The sequence below is a fragment of the Castor canadensis genome, chromosome 8, assembly GCF_047511655.1.
Source record: "Castor canadensis chromosome 8, mCasCan1.hap1v2, whole genome shotgun sequence".
NCBI classification, from domain to species: Eukaryota; Metazoa; Chordata; class Mammalia; order Rodentia; family Castoridae; genus Castor; species Castor canadensis.
Genome location: NC_133393.1, coordinates 97,523,826 through 97,538,639, shown reverse-complemented (window position 1 = coordinate 97,538,639; position 14,814 = coordinate 97,523,826). Strand labels below are relative to the sequence as shown.

The 14,814-nt window shown below is 50.4% G+C and overlaps 3 protein-coding genes across 11 annotated transcripts in view; 1 reads left to right on the top strand and 2 right to left on the bottom strand.

Moving 5' to 3' along the window:
• Nucleotides 1–21: 21 nt before the first annotated feature.
• On the bottom strand, nt 22–5,960 carry Slc39a5 (solute carrier family 39 member 5). Of its 2 annotated transcripts, XM_074083619.1 has the most exons (12): nt 5,859–5,927; nt 5,078–5,147; nt 4,436–4,790; nt 3,682–3,865; nt 2,498–2,660; nt 2,163–2,332; nt 1,777–1,917; nt 1,306–1,399; nt 1,061–1,219; nt 797–877; nt 470–660; nt 22–187 (listed from the first exon to the last, which is right to left on the bottom strand). In XM_074083619.1, the coding sequence occupies exons 3-12, from the start codon at nt 4,720–4,722 to the stop codon at nt 44–46; spliced, it is 1,614 nt and encodes a 537-aa protein (XP_073939720.1). In that variant the 5' UTR covers nt 4,723–4,790; nt 5,078–5,147; nt 5,859–5,927; the 3' UTR covers nt 22–43. The 2 variants fall into 2 exon arrangements, with proteins under 2 accessions (XP_073939720.1, XP_020018773.1); XM_020163184.2 differs by lacking the exon at nt 5,078–5,147 and having other exon boundaries at nt 5,859–5,960.
• Nucleotides 5,961–6,101: 141 nt separating this feature from the next.
• On the bottom strand, nt 6,102–13,754 carry Nabp2 (nucleic acid binding protein 2). 5 transcript variants are annotated; one of them, XM_020163188.2, is made up of 7 exons: nt 13,589–13,754; nt 11,387–11,488; nt 10,844–10,982; nt 10,641–10,712; nt 10,384–10,465; nt 10,227–10,290; nt 6,102–6,612 (listed from the first exon to the last, which is right to left on the bottom strand). In XM_020163188.2, the coding sequence occupies exons 2-7, from the start codon at nt 11,463–11,465 to the stop codon at nt 6,416–6,418; spliced, it is 633 nt and encodes a 210-aa protein (XP_020018777.1). In that variant the 5' UTR covers nt 11,466–11,488; nt 13,589–13,754; the 3' UTR covers nt 6,102–6,415. The 5 variants fall into 5 exon arrangements, with proteins under 5 accessions (XP_020018777.1, XP_020018776.1, XP_073939725.1 ...); XM_020163187.2 differs by lacking the exon at nt 13,589–13,754 and adding an exon at nt 11,868–11,987; XM_074083624.1 differs by lacking the exon at nt 13,589–13,754 and having other exon boundaries at nt 11,350–11,489.
• Nucleotides 13,755–13,807: 53 nt separating this feature from the next.
• Rnf41 (ring finger protein 41) overlaps nt 13,808–14,814 on the top strand; it is a 28,046-nt gene continuing 27,039 nt past the window's right edge. Inside the window, exon 1 of one of the 4 annotated variants that reach the window (XM_074083620.1) lies at nt 13,808–13,977. The gene's annotated coding sequence lies outside the window, so the exon portion shown is untranslated. Of the gene's footprint in view, nt 14,047–14,069; nt 14,178–14,575; nt 14,708–14,814 lie in introns of those variants that run through there. The other 3 variants (XM_074083622.1, XM_074083621.1, XM_074083623.1) reach the window with 3 other exon arrangements.

Here is a 14,814-nt window from a genome sequence, read left to right as displayed (position 1 = left end):
CTGGATCCCTTGCCACTGCCCCCCCCCCCGCCAATCCCTCTGATCAGTCATCAGAGACCATGGGCAACAGCTGCTCCTCCAGCAGGGCTATGGTGAGCATGAGGCTGCCCCCCAGCAGTAGCCCCAGCCCCTGCAGCAGCACATGGAGCACGGGTAGGGGATCAGGAGGGCGAAGCAAAGCTGGTAGCTGTAAGAAAAGAAGACTGTCAGGATTCTGGCCTTTCCCCCCCCACCCCCCATTCTGGAAATAGTGCCTCTGACCTCATAATATGAGAGGGAGAGTGTCAGAAAGTGTCAGCAGCCTCCCTCCCCCTGCACTACTTTCCATCCCTGGTTTCTCAGACTGGTGGGCCTGTGGACCAGCACCGTCAAGTGATCTGGTGGTGGAGGTAGAGGAACTGATGCTTTCCTCTCCTCCACACCCACCGCCCACTGCCCTTGATTTCTCTGTTCTACCCACACTTCTCACCATGTCCACCAGGGCCACATAGAGGAAGACACCTGAAGTGACCCCAAACACCCAGGGAGTGAGAGGGGCAGGGCCGAAGCTGAGCCCCACCCCCAAGGCTGCACCCCCCAGTCCCAGGGCTCCAGACACGAAGCTCAGTAGCAGCAGCCTCCGGAAGGACAGCCCTGCCTGGAGCAGCATTGCAAAGTCACCTGTTGGGGAGAGAGGATAGGACAGGAGGGGTTAAGCCAGAGCTGCTCCTCACCTGTGTTGTCTCCCAGCCTCCAAGTTCTCTCTCTTGGAGGTCTCCTTTCTAGAGCCCATGCACTCCATTTGTGCTATTCCTACCCAGTTCATGAGGCAACTCATGGCAGAAGACTGCTAAGGTGGTGCTGAGGCCACTGGAGAAACCATCAGAGAAGGCAGCACCTGGAGTCAGCAGGATCAAAGGATGTCAGTCCAGGAGGAAGTCTCCTCAGGAGCTGGTGCCTGAGTCCCTCTGTGGTTCTCTCATCTCTACCTTCCATGCAGCCCTCTCCTAGCTCCAGATGATAACTAGGAGCCCTGGCCTCCCTGGGTCTCCCTCCCTTTCTCCACTCCCTCCTCTCACACCTATGGCCAGCCCATCAGTGAGGTTGTGCAGACCATCACCCAGTAGGACCATCCACGTGATATTGGCACCACCACCACTCTGGTGCCCATGACTGTGGCCTTGGTGCACAGGAGGTGGGGACTGGCTGTTCTGCTCCTGCTGGCTCTGAGTCCCTGGCTCTGCAGGAATGAGGACAAGGACAATTGTTGGTAGCTGTAAGTGAGGACTGTGGACTGAAAGCCTACTCATTTTCTCCTCTAGTCACCTGGAGCTGCCTGCAGGGGCTGAAGGGCCATCCCACTGCCATCTTCAGGGTCCAGGTTTGGTGTTCCAAGATCCCTTTTGCGCCTGCGGCATCTCTGAAATAGGAGGGTATCTCTCCTGGTGGAGGAGGCAGTAGGGCCAGGGACTAAGGGGAGGCCAGGCCAGCAACTGGGAAAATGAACACCTGGTTCCACCTCTGGCACATGGGGAATATTCTTTGGCCTCTGCCCTCTTTCCAGGTTGGCACCTCCCTCTGTTTCTTGTTGACTTGAGGAGGGAGGAGACCATTTGGACAGAAGTCATGGGTCTGCACTAAGAAGCCCCTATCCGTTCACTAGTGGACAGATCCTGCACAATTAGGCAAACACCTGAGATCCAGGAGCACATTGTGCCCCTCACTCCTGAGTTGTTTGCCCAGTTCTCAGCTTGGTCTCTGGTCTGAGTAGGAGGAGGAGAAAAGGGTGTCACTTACTGGCCTGAATCCTCTGTGCTGCAAAAGCCCCAGCACATTCTCCAGCAGAAAGAGTAGGAAGAGGCCTCCAAGCACCGACAGCCCTGGACCCAGATCCTCCTCTGGTCGCCCATTAGGTCCTGCATGCTGTCCTCCTTGTGCCTGTCAGAGATGTCAGGACAGACCCTGGAAGCTCCTACACCCAACATCCCTTTCTCAGGTGGGAGGTAGGAAGTCTTCACTCATACACTCTACTGGAAGGCAGCTGTGGGTTGAAGTCGGGTAGGGGAGCGGAATGTGGGACCTTGATGGAAAAAGCAAGGGGCTGTCCTATGGCTGGGAACACTTTGGCTCCATGGAGGCCGGTTGCCACTGGGTAAAATGTACAAGGATGGGGCTTCACATACATGTGGCAGCAGGTGTAGCAGTGCATCCCCACAAAGAGTGCCCACGGCCAGGGCCCCCAAGAAGTCCAGCAGGGGCCGCAACAGACGAGGTCCCAGGAGCCTCAGCAGCAGCAGGGAGAGGGGAGCAGGGAGGCTGAGCAACAGGACTGCCAGGGCACTATGAAGCAGGGCTGGGGAGAATCGGACTAAAGTAAGGCCAGGGCTGATCCAGAGGAAAGATGGGGCAGAGTTACAATGCAAAGGAAGCTAGGCCCCAATGAGCCCTCTTCCATGGCATGGAGCCCACTTCCCTACCAGGATGCAGGGTGCTCGCCACCCCCACTTTCATCACTGACCAGATAGTAGATCCCCTGGAGGGGCTGGGGCTGGGGCTTGGATGCAGACTCGGCTGTCGATCTGATAAAGCAGGGCTGGGCACAGCAGAGCAAATTGATGAGGAGTCAGAGGAGCAGCAGGGCTCAGGCCGAAATTGACCAGCAGCTGGGAGCCATTTAAACACTGAGCGTTGAAGAGAGGGTCATACGTTAGGGAGTCACCAGGAACTCATTATGTCCGTTCTTCCACTGGGTCTTCCTGGATCTTTCTCAAGATTCCCTTTGCCCATACTGGCAGGTGCATCAGATGTGGGACAAGGACACTTAAAATCAATGTATTGGATTGGTGAGTATTCAATCCAATGCAAATACTCGACACATATTGGGTGCTAGTGAACATTGCCATCATTTCCCTCCCAAGCTCTGGTAATTTCCTTGGTTTGGTGATAGAGCTGTATGGACAACTACAGCCCTCCGTGCCAGGATCCTAGAATGGAAAGAACCTGAAATGCCATCCATCCTTTCAACAGCCCTGTAACATTCTTCCAGCATTGACTTGAATGGTTTCTGCAATGAGGCACTCATCAGCCTACTTTCTCATCAGCCTGCTTTCAGGATTAGGTGGCTTTGTCTGTCTGCCCTCTTGTCTATATGGAACAGTGGAACAAAGAACACATTCACTGTCTTTCTAAAGACAGCCATCCACTCCTTGCAGGTCTTTTCTCCAGATAGCCATTTCCAGATCCTACCCTGTACTGCTTCTGTGGATCCTTTGCTTTGCTAAGTGAACTCCTAAATTGGATCTTGGAGCGACATGGGCTCACCTGCTTTGAGCCCAGAGGAAACATCTTCCACTAGTGGAATAACATACTGTAAGATGACATTGGAATTTGTTAAAAGTAACTATTAAATTACTCTTAAAACATTTCAGAGCAGGGCTCCAGTAGCTCACACCTGTAATCCTAGCTACTCAGGAGGCAGGGATCAGGAGGATGGAGGTTCAAAGCCAGACCAGACAAATAGTTCCCAAAACCCTATCTCTAAAATACCCAATACAAAACAGGACTGGCAGAGTGACTTAAGTGGTAGAGTGCCTGCCTAGCAAGTGTAAGAACCTGAGTTCAAAACCTCAGTACCTCCAAAAAAATTTTCAGGCAACCTAATCCCATGGCTGCTTCCCCCTTTATAGAGAACATCAGACTTACATCCTCATTCAGATGGTCAGCCAATGAATGGTCCAGCAGCAGAAGCCTATGAAAGAGGTCCAGGCCTGAGGGTGCTGGGTCATGGGGCATGTGGGGAGCCTTCGACTCCTCCAGGTCACTCCACCCTGAAGGACCCAGAGGCATCTCTGCCCAGACATCCACACGCAGCTCAGGGTCCTGTAGCCTAGAATGGATGGCATAGCAAGTCAGACTCATGCAAGCCTTGGGAGTCTCCCTGGAGCTTAAGCGGAAGGAGGGCCAACCACTGACTAGAGTTCTTGGGACCCAGATACCATAGCATGCCAGTCCTGGGAAGATCTGAGAACTGTCAGTTTATAGTAGGGCCTATATGGTGGCTTTGAGGCTGAGGGGAAAAGCCAGAGTGCTCCAAATTAGGAGCCTAGGGACATTGAGCACTGAGACTAAAAGCAAGGAATTTATTGGGTTGGTTGGTTTGTTTTCTTATGGTGCTGGGGAGCGAACCCAGGATCTGGGCATATTAGACAAATGTTCTACCACTGAATGTCATCCCCAGCCCAAGAGCAAGGAATTTAAGGGTCCAGGGATTGAAGGAGGAGAGAACTCAAAAGCAATACAGGCAAGCAGGGCTTTGAAGGATACTGAGGAGTTGCTCCCTGGATTCATAATTCCAGAGAGTCATTTTAGGAAGCCAGCATTATGCAACTGGAGACAGCTTAAGCATTGAGAAGAGCTGAGGGATGTGGCATTTTGGGATGGGGGAAGAAGTTAGTACCTGTGTGTGAAATTGTCTCCAGCTGGTGGTGTAACTCTCCCAGTCTGAGGCCCATGGTGTCCCAGGCGAAGGCCCTGAACTCGGCCCAGCCCCAGGCTATGGAGAAGCCGGGCCAGGCCCCCTGCTGTCAGTGTCCCATTCTCTCCATACAGGCCAAACAGCTGGGCCAGGTAGTGGTTCTGCTCCTGCTCAGCCGGGCCCAGGTAGGGAACTGAACCCCCTACCCAGCCCAAAACTACCCCTACACACAGGCCGGCCAACACATGATGCACTGGGGGCCCCATCATTGGGAGAAATGGGTTAGAGGCTCTGGCTCTGACTTCTATTCCCCCCGGAACATCCTGAGGACTGTATCCTAGAAGAATAAGGAGGAGAGGGTTAGGGTTACTATTCTGCTGTACAACTCGGGGCCAGCGGAGAACCATCACTCCCTGCACCTGCCCTGTCTTGAATCCAGCAGCAGCCTCTGCTCAAGCCTCCTCCCTTCCTCCCCATTGCCTCCTTCTGGGGCAGTTTCAGTTTGCCAGGTTCCGGAGCCCCTTCACAGTCCAGAGCTCTCCCCACATCAGATCCAGCGTTGTTGACAGGTCCCCCAGATCCCATCCCTCAACCTTTCCCCAACCTTCAACCCCAGGGCCTCACCCCTACTGGCAACATGAGAGCTGTCACCCTTAGGTCCCTGGCAGGCCTCACTGTGGACATTAAGAGGTTCCTGAGACAGGGAGGGAAATTCAGGTTGAGCCTCCAGGTGTCCAGATACAATGGAGGCCACGTCATATATAGGGCTGAGATGGACAGGCTCCCCCTCCTAGCCCACCTGTTTTGGGGCGGGGTCAGAGGTGTGGCCAATGTAGAAGGTTCATATAGGGAGTTAATGGTTCACTGCTCTCTGGGGTGGGGTCAAAGGTCGGTCCCGATGGGCCCCCAGTTGGGAGGGGCCACCCTCCACTCTGAGAAAGCCACATGGCTAAGAATCTGTGCTCAGTTTTTTTTTTCCTCTTAAACAATCCACCTCCCCTCACTCATTTAGAACCACTTAAACTTTTTCCTGTATGTACTCCCACCCACCTACCTCACATCTGGCACTGAGCTTCCTGTCTCCAATCCCATCCCGCATTCCCTGGGAAAGTTGGTCCCAGGTGTCTGTCCCTAAGCTGGGGAGCAGGCAAATAAGTGGCAACCCCAGATGCATGCTAAGAAATTGTTCTTAGCAATTCCCACCCCAGGAAGCCTAAGAAGCAGCAATTCTCCACCCCAGGAGGCATAAAAGCCAGTGCTCTAGAGTAGATGACCAAGAGAGTGAAGCCCTGCTGAGGAAAGGAATCAAATACTGGGCTCCCCTCTGATGTCTGGCCTGGCTTAAGATCAGGGAAGCAAAGTCTGATTGGAGTGACTGGCCCAGAGGGGTCGAGGTTGGCATTACCTGACAGCAGGAGACAGGAAAGACACCCAGAAGAAGGGAGACCCAGCCTTCTTAGCCAGGCGGGCAAGGGTCACCTGCAGGGAGGGGGCTGGGTAGGGACACTACCTTAAAGGGGCAGGCCTGCTTTGCTTAGGACTCTTTGCCTGTAACTCTGTCCCCTTTACCTCCTATGAACACGCGACTTTCCCAAAAGTCTGGCTGCTACTAGCTTCCCTTTCCCACAAAAAGCAAAGAAGTCCAATACAGAATGGGAACATTTATTAGGAAGGAGGATTTCAATTAGATTTTCATATTACACACACATTGCTAGAGGATGGAGAACCGCCAGAGAGCCCTAAATCCCAAGGGACAGGCAGCTTCAGCTGGACAAGGTGTGTGTGGGGTGGCCTTGTGGTGGATAAGGCCACTGTTTACCACCTCTCCAACGAGGTTTAGGGGCTAAAATTCTGCTACCCCACATCGCCAGTGCCAAAGCCTGCAGTCCAGCAGAAGCCTGTCTTGTTCTCTAGCAGAGACACCTGGGTTGTGGTTGGCAGTAGGAGGGGAGGAGTGTCTTGCTATCTCTTGCTGCTCCTTCGGGTTTCTTTACCATTGCTGACAGGGTTGTTGGAAGGGCCAGATGGGCCAGCAGTGTGGTTGGGCTGGCTTCGAGTGATTCGGGTACTTGGGGGGTGGGAAGGAGTGTGAGAGGGATGGGGGCCACCACTGGGACCTGGTGAGGCACTCAGTCCATTCCCGTTCTGGCTTTCAGAAGCTAGTTGTAGGAGGAGAAGAAACAAAGAATTAGAATTGCGGTAGGACAGGAGCCTATCCCCACAGCTTGCTTACCTCCATGCCCCAGAGTGGCACAGACTTTACCATACACAATTGAACGCTGACTGGACCAAATAAAAAGAACATAACTTGCAAATATAAATGGGACCCCAGAGAAGACTTGGTTACTTTGGAAGTTGGTACATAAACCCTGGTATGATATTTTTCTCTTATTCATCTTCATATTATTGGGAGTCAGAAATAGAATTATCTGGTTAGTTCCAGGCTCAAGGACCTCTAACAAAATGTCTCTTGACCAAAGGTGATTACAAAACTGGAGCAGCATGAGAAGGAGAAGGGCCTGAAGTTTCTACGTCAAAATGTAACGAGGGGGTGGAAGAGGTAGTTTAGTGGTATAGTGTGTGTCTAGCATGCAGGAGGCCTTGAATTCAGTCCCTAGCACTGTCACAAAATAAATGAGGATCTTCAAAAAGATTAAAAAAAAACAGTGTGTATCACAATGATACATACTCATTTTAAGATAGTTATGGTGGTGCATGCCTGTAATCCCAGCTACTTGGAAAGTGGAGGCAGGAGAATGGAGAGTTTGCTTTAGGCAAAAGGCAGTGAGACCTGTCTTAAAAACAAAATGAAAGCCAGGTGCCAGTGGCTCATACCTATAATCCTAGTTACTCAGGAGGCAGAGATCAGGAGGATGTGGTTCAAAGCCAGCCTGGGGAAATAGTTCTGGAGACCCTATCTTGAAAAAAACCATCACAAAAAAGGGTATAGGCCCTGAGTTCAAACCACAGCACTGCAAAAAAGAAAAAATTCAAAAAGGGCTGGGGGCTTAGCTCAAGTGACCAAGTGCTTGCCTAGCATGCACAAGGCTCTGGGTTCAATTCTCACTAGCACATACACACACACACAAAATAATTTTATAGAACCTATAGATAAACATAAGCAAAAAAAAAAAAAATTACACGTTTCTCCCCATGATATTAACAAGTCACGCAGGCCTGGTGGCTCATGCCGATAATCCTAGCTACTCAGGAGGCAGAGATCAGAGGATCATGGTTCAAAGCCAGTCTGGGCAAATAATTCTTGAGACCCTATCTTGAAAAAAACCCAATACAGAAAGGGGCTGGTGGAGTAACTCAAGGTGTAGGCCCTGAGTTCAAACCCTGGTACCTCCAAAAAATCAAATTAATAAACGAAAAGTCACATTTCTGTGTTATTTTATATATTTATTGTGGTGCTGGGGATAGAGCTTTATGCTAGGCGAGTGCTCTACCCCTGAGTTACATCCCTAACCCCCTGTGTATATTTTCAGTGTTTGATTGGAACCAGGTATGTGAAGCTTCTTTATGCACTTGTAACTATGCATATCATAGTTACACTATGATATAATATGATATGAGTGCCGTTGCACTCACCCGTCAGACCATAATCATCTGCACGACTGTCTTTTGCTTAGGGCATAAGCCTCTAAAGGCAGCCGCTGTGCTTCACTTCTTGGTGCATAGCAGATACGCTATAAATGCCTGTTAAATGAAGGCAGAGGCCTGCCTATTCCATAGCTAACACCTATGAAACCTAAAAGGTATAGAAGTTATAGCCTATTGGTTCTAAAACCACATCCCTACTGAACCCTGTTGCTCCACTGGATTAAATACCTGCAGCCCAAACTGAAGAATAAAGTCCTTTCCTCAATTCACAGAAAAAGGTCAATGTGTAGAAGTCAATGTTAAGTTTTGGGTTTTTTTCTTTGTTTGTTTGTTTGCAGTGCTAGGGTTTGAACTCAGGGCCTACGCCTTCAGCCACTCTACCAGCCCTATTTTTGTAATGGGCTGGTTTTGAACAGCATCCTTCTGATCTCTGGCTCCCGAGTGACTAGGGTTATAGGCATGAGCTGCTGGCACCCAGTTTAATGTTAAGTTTTTATGCCACACGTGTTTCTTATTAAACTTTTGTATCTGTTAGCAGATGACAAAGTAAATAAACATGTGATAAATGAATTTTAGGGGCAAACAGACAAAAATGTACCTTCTTAAAAATATTTTTTGCAAATGACAGTCATGGGGAACTGAAAATATGTAATAGCCATTTTTTTTTTTAGGTCCTAGAGCCTAAACTAAAAGCCTTACTATTGAGCTACACCCTCAGCTCCAACAATCATATTTTCTATTGGAAACACGGGTGATGTTTTCTGTGGTGGAATGAAATGGTGTCAGTTTGTAGTTGTATTATTCAGGGCTCTCCACAGAGCCAGAACCAATAGGAGACTTAACACTCATGCATCACCGAGCAATGTTTCAGTAAGCAGTGGAGCACATGTGATGGTAGTCCTGTGAGAGTATAATGAAGGGCTGGGGGAGTGGCTCAGTTCAAACACCAGTACTGAAGAAGAAAAAAAAACTTATAATGAAGCTGAAAAAAATTCCCAGTGGCCAGTGATACTGTAGTTGTGATAGTGATGTAGTGAACATGTTTGTTGCAAAGCTGGTGTAAACAAACCTACTGAGTTGCTGCCAGTTACACATACAATTGTGTAGTACAGGACATAACACCTTGATAATGATAATAAACGAATGTGTCAGCAGTTTATGTTTTTACTATATTAGATTTTTGTTGTTATTTTAGAGTGTACTCCTTGTACTTACTAAAAAAAAAAAAAAGTTAACTGCAAAACACTGAGCTACACCCTTCTGAGGCAGGTCCTTTAGGAGCTATTCTAGAAGAAGGTGTTGTTATATGAGATGACACTTCTTCTTCGTGTGTGTTATTGTCTGTGAAAACTTTCCAGTGGGACAAGATATGGGAAAGACAGTAACACTGTCCATCTCTAAAATTCGTTTACCACATTATTCACTTTACCATCTGCTAACAGACACAAAAGTTTATTAAAAAACCATATTTGACATAAACACTTAACATTGACTTCTATACAGTCGCCTTTTTCTTATCCTGACTCTGTAGGCCTAGTCTAAATGTGTATGTTTAAGTCTTAACTTTTAACAAAAATGTTTTTTAAAAAATTTAAAAGTAAAAAAATAATAAAAAACTTAAAAAATAGGTATCCACATAGTTTAGGTGTGTAGTAAGCTATCCCATCTAGGTTTGTGTATATATACTCTATGATCACACAATGACAAAATTGCCTAAGGACACATTCTCAGAAATGGAGACACACCAACATTAAGCAATGCACTAATGTGTCCATTTATATTTAAATATATATATGTATATTATATATGTAAAATTGGATTTGTTACAAGGAATTTGCAAAAATATTTTTAATGAGGTACATGTCAACCTGTTTGCTCCTAACAGTCATTTGCCACTTGTGGACAAGCTGTGCTCCTTTTTTGCCTTTGAGTGGTAGTGGCAGTAGGTAGTAGGAGAGCTCTACCAGTGATTGAAATGGGTTTCCCAATCTTTTCAGCACAGGGACTCACAAAAGACACCAAAAATGAGGGCACAGGGAGAGGAACTGAGTGGAGGGGATGTTGAGAGAAGAGAAATTTGAAGAAGAGATGAGGGAAATGTATCTTTCTGTGCTGGGAAAAGTAGGGGGAACAGGAGGGGGCAGTGGATGAGAGGAAATGGATTTACCTGGAGAGGCAGCAGGGGGTCCGGTGGTAGGCTGGGTGGCTGTTGGACTGTTGTCATTCTGCACCTGAGGGCACAGGTTACATACTCAGACCCTGCTCTCTACCATGCTCCTTGGCCTAATCTGCCTCTTTCCCCACACTTGGGCCAGAGGACTCACCACTTTGTTGGGTGCCTGCTGGGTGCTGTACTCTGGGTTGGGTTCACTGAAGTTAGGAACCTCAGAATAAACCATACAGAATCTGTAAAGAGAGAAAGTGCCAAGGCCTTAGACCCATTCTCTGGGCCACTTCTGGAGGCCTCAGAAAAGTTCAGATATAGGATGAACTGCACACCCTTATGATGCCTCCTTGCAAACCTTGACTTTCCCCTTTTGGGCTGCTGCTGCTTGATCTCAATTCCCATGACAGCACTTACTCTCCAATCTTCTGCAGATCACCCCCACGGCCAGTGTACAGTGTCAGACAACCTTTGAACACTGAGGCATACCTGTGAGGCAAAAAAAGGGGCAAGATTTACAGTCCTCAGAAGAGTTATAGGGACTTTCAAGTCCCCCCTCCCCCCACCCTTGACTGCACTGCTGCTGCCTTTGCAGAGCTAGAAATCACCAGCTGCCTTACCCTTTGGTGAGCCGGATAATGTCCCCAGGCTGGATCAGGTTGCCCACGTCGTCCCAGACAGAGATATTGATGCTGCCTGTTTTGTCTGCTACTTTGCAAGTCCGAACCTCGTGCCCGTCCTTTGTTTTGGTCACTCGGCCTGAAGGGAAGAGAAATGGGAGGTAGGAATGGGGGTGGGAAGGGATGAGCTCTGGATTTAGTTAGGTGAGGTAAAAGGTGTACAAAGAGAGTAAAGTCCAAATCCCTGGGATTGGAGGGTGTGTTTGGGGTGGGGGGAGATAGTGGAGGGGCCAGCACCATGGAGAGGGCCCTGGGTGGAAAAGGCCCACGTGGCCTGGTGGAGGCATCAGAGGCACGGGTCTGTTCAGAGTTTTATCTATTCTACATCCTACTGCAACTCCCTGTGCCGGGGTCTAAGACAGACGGGAAATGAGCAGGGTCTTGGGGCGCATCCCGCCCTCTCTGGAGCTAGAATGCAGATGGCGCTCTTCCCCTACTGCCCTTACCTCCCACCCCGAAAATCCGCTGCCCCAGCATAGCCACCTGTCTCCAGCACAATGAAGATAAGGTTCAGATTCTTGAGCCCGGGCTTGATATCCTTCACGAAGGTCTCCGTCGTCATGCTGCCCGAGCCTAGGCACCCCACTGGAAAGGGGAACAGGGGATGAAGGCTCAAAGCTTGGAGCCATTGCTCCCATGCTCCAATTCCGAAGGCCTACCCATCACATCAGGCTGAGATCAGGCAGCCTCAACCCCTCTAACCCTTCTAGAAGGTTAGAAGCGCACTTCCCAGGGGACCCAGAACTTCAAGATCAGAACTTGGGGGTCTCTGTTTCCGGGGCTCGGAGGCCCCCTATCGGGATGCTTTCAGTCTCGCGTAGTTGGGGAGCCGACGCCTATAGGGGTAAGGAACCCGGTGCAGAGGTAGGGAATGGAATCTTACTGGCCAAACCTTCCCGAAACCCTCACCCAGACCACCCAGGACCTGGTTCATCCCCTCCCCTATTCAAGGCCCACCACCCACCCAGCCAGCAGGCCGGACGGTGCACGCCGCTGAGCCGCCCGCAGGGGGAGCCACAGGCCCCGCTGCCGCCGGATGCTGCCCGATGGAACGCTGGAGTGAGGACATTCCCGGAAGTTTCCCCGGGGCTGACTTCCTCTGGCCAATCAGCACCTCCCTGGCGTGCCTCCCCTACACCCCGCCCCGCCAGCCCCCCGCCTAGCCAATCTGGCTCCTACATTCACGCGCCGCGAAGGGGGAGGACTCAAGTATTAAAGGAGCCTTGGAGATGGTTGGCTCCCCAGAGGGAAAGATGGACCACCAGAGGGCGCCTCAGGTCTCTATTTTCCTTTATTTGGCATGGAGCATACATTTAGGTTCTTAAGATTTTTTTTTCAAGTGACACAATGGGAAAAAGGATAAAGGGAATTTTGGAATCAAATGGACAAAAGTTTGAATCCCAGCCCAGGGCTTCACTTTTTTTTTCTCTACAATTCTTAAATATGCAATACCATTTTATTATTTTATTTATATTATTATATATATTTTTGGTGGTACTAGGGTTTGAACTCAGGGCTTTGCTCTTGCAAAGCAGGTGCTCAATCGCTTAAGCCACACCTCCAGCATATTTTGCTTTGATTATTTTAGAGATGAAGTATTGAGAACTATTTGCCCTAGCTGGCCTCGAACTTCGATGCTTCAGATCTCAGCCTCCCTCTCCCAAGTAGCTAGAATAACAGACGGGAGCCATCGGTGTCCAGCTGCAATTACATTTTACAGATGAAAAAAAACTGGTTATATAAAAAGCAGTGCCTAGGACATGGCAGGCACTTATAAAATACGTTTCTCCCACTGCTTCAACCTTCCACTTTTTCTGATTTGGGGTTTTCATCTTTAATAAGACAGTTCGGCTGGGCGCCGGTGGCTCACGCCTGTAATACTAGCTACTCAGGAAGCAGAGTTCAGGAGGTTCTTGTTTCGAAGCCAGTCCGAGCAAACAGTTCCAGAGACCCTATCTCGAAAAAAAACCATCACAAAAAAGGGCTGGTGGAATGGCTCAAGGTGTAGGCCGAGTTCAAACCCCAAACCCCCACCCCCACAAAAGGTAACCGTGAACTGTTGTGTATAAACCAATTACATTTAGACATACTAATGTGCTTCTTCCATTCGCTTAGCGAATATCCTTAACACTGTTTAATACCAGATTAGCCTAAGAGGTCATGTAGTTCTAATGCCTTGGTTTGCTTAATTATTCCCTTACCTGATTATAGAGTGCTTTAGACTCCGTGATGACTTCCCTCGAACAGTTTCTCTCCCGCCCACATCCCCAATCACCGTGCTACAACTTAAGGAAGCCAAACCACACAACCTAGGACAGAGGGAGGTTTTTCTCTTCCCCTTAGTATTTCAGGGCACTCTATGAGTGCTTGGGGAGCCATCGTGGACACGGCAGAAGTGTGCCTGGGAGAGAGGCGAACAACCCGTTGAACACCAGGATCAAAGCTTTGCGGTGAGACACTCCCCGACTCCCCACCCCGCGGCCGCCTAGTTAACTGCAGTATCCATTCCCATGACTCTGAGTCACAAGTTCGGGAGGCTCCAGGATGCTGACCACGGCTATGGAAACTAAGAGGGGCCGGGAGGACTGCAGGTCACACTGCAAGTCAGCTGCCTCGCGACGATCTCTCCCCACTCCTCATCAGCTCTAGGGCACAAGATCTGTACGCCCCTCCAAAGCAAATTACCGCCTTCCAGGGCATTCAAACCCCAGGCTCGCTCCGGCCCTGCACGCCGAGAATAGAGTCTTCCCTCCCAAACAGCTACAAAGTCCTGGTTGGAACCATAGGATTTCCGGTCTAGAGCGGAGGCTTGGCTAGCCGCTGCCCCTCTTCGTTGGCTGCTCCAAGCTTCCAGTCCTGTCCGACTTAAACAAAGGGGCGGGGCTTGGTGAGGAGCTTCCGCCGGGTTGCGCACAGCAGCAGTGGGCGGGGCAAGGGATCCTACTGAGACGGCAACGAGTGTTCCGATCCTCCTTCCCCCTCCTTCCCCTTCCCCTTCCCCTCCCTGGAAAGGCTGGGACCCGGCACCAGGGCTATCCCGTGGCCTTCGCGGCCTCAGCTCCAGTCAGGCTGGGGTACGTAGACTCCAGATCGCGTTCAGGGCGGTGCGTAGTGCGCCTGCGCGAGCATCTACTTAAAAGAAGGTGTGAGAGGGGAGGGGGGGCGAGGTCTCCGGGGGATTGGGGCGAGGGTTTGAGGTCCTGGGGTTCTGGAGAAGAGGTGGAGTAGAGATGAAAACTGGAGGAAGGGAGCAGCGCCCGGGAGGAGTCGGGAGGTGAGAAGGGGGCCCGGATGAGACTGGGTCGTTGTGGAAGGTCCACTGGAGTAGGGGAGCCTTGTGAACTGCGGGAGGGGCCCTGGGCCGGCCGCCGGACAGGGAGGAGCGGACCCGGGGGAACAACGTGGTGTTTAAATGGGCAATGATTGACGGGCTTGGAGGCGAGGAAGGGAACATTCCGGGGGCCAGCCTTGGCAGGGGCGGCGAAACCCGAACCTCCGCCCTCAAAACGCCATAGCTTGGCTCCTCTCCCATGCCTTGTCTTTGGCAGCCTTGTCTTTTCCTTTCATTCCTTCTCTGCTCCTTTTCCCTCCCACCCCTCCGTGAACGAACCTCACATTCCTTACATCTTTGCCCTTGGTTGCAGCCCGGCCCTCGCACGCTTCACACATCGGAAAGCCTGCCCCAACGGACGCAGGGAAATTGGGGAGTGGGGCGTAGGGGCCTGAGGAGCAGAAAGCCAAGAGGGGGAAGTGGCAGACACCTTTCCCATCAAGAAACTGACTTCATTTCACCTAGTAGCAAATGTAGGTGTTATGGAGGCCAGTGACCTGTGAGTCTTACATCCCTTTCTGTAACAGTGGTTTTCGAGTCTGACAATAGGGTAAGAGCTGCTATGAAAGAATGGGGTGGG

Excerpts from the sequence above, each read along its gene's own strand:
- Nabp2 (XM_020163188.2), bottom strand. The coding sequence starts at position 11,465 with ATGACGACGGAGACCTTCGTGAAGGATATCAAGCCCGGGCTCAAGAAT. Across the intron at positions 10,713-10,843 it reads ATTATCCGGCTCACCAAAGG|GTATGCCTCAGTGTTCAAAG; the intron begins GTAAGGCAGCTG and ends TTTGCCTCACAG. Across the intron at positions 10,291-10,383 it reads AGCAGGCACCCAACAAAGTG|GTGCAGAATGACAACAGTCC; the intron begins GTGAGTCCTCTG and ends CTGTGCCCTCAG.
- Slc39a5 (XM_020163184.2), bottom strand. The coding sequence starts at position 4,722 with ATGATGGGGCCCCCAGTGCATCATGTGTTGGCCGGCCTGTGTGTAGGG. Across the intron at positions 1,400-1,776 it reads AGCACAGAGGATTCAGGCCA|AGATGCCGCAGGCGCAAAAG; the intron begins GTAAGTGACACC and ends CTCCTATTTCAG. Across the intron at positions 188-469 it reads ATGTGGCCCTGGTGGACATG|CTACCAGCTTTGCTTCGCCC; the intron begins GTGAGAAGTGTG and ends CTTTTCTTACAG.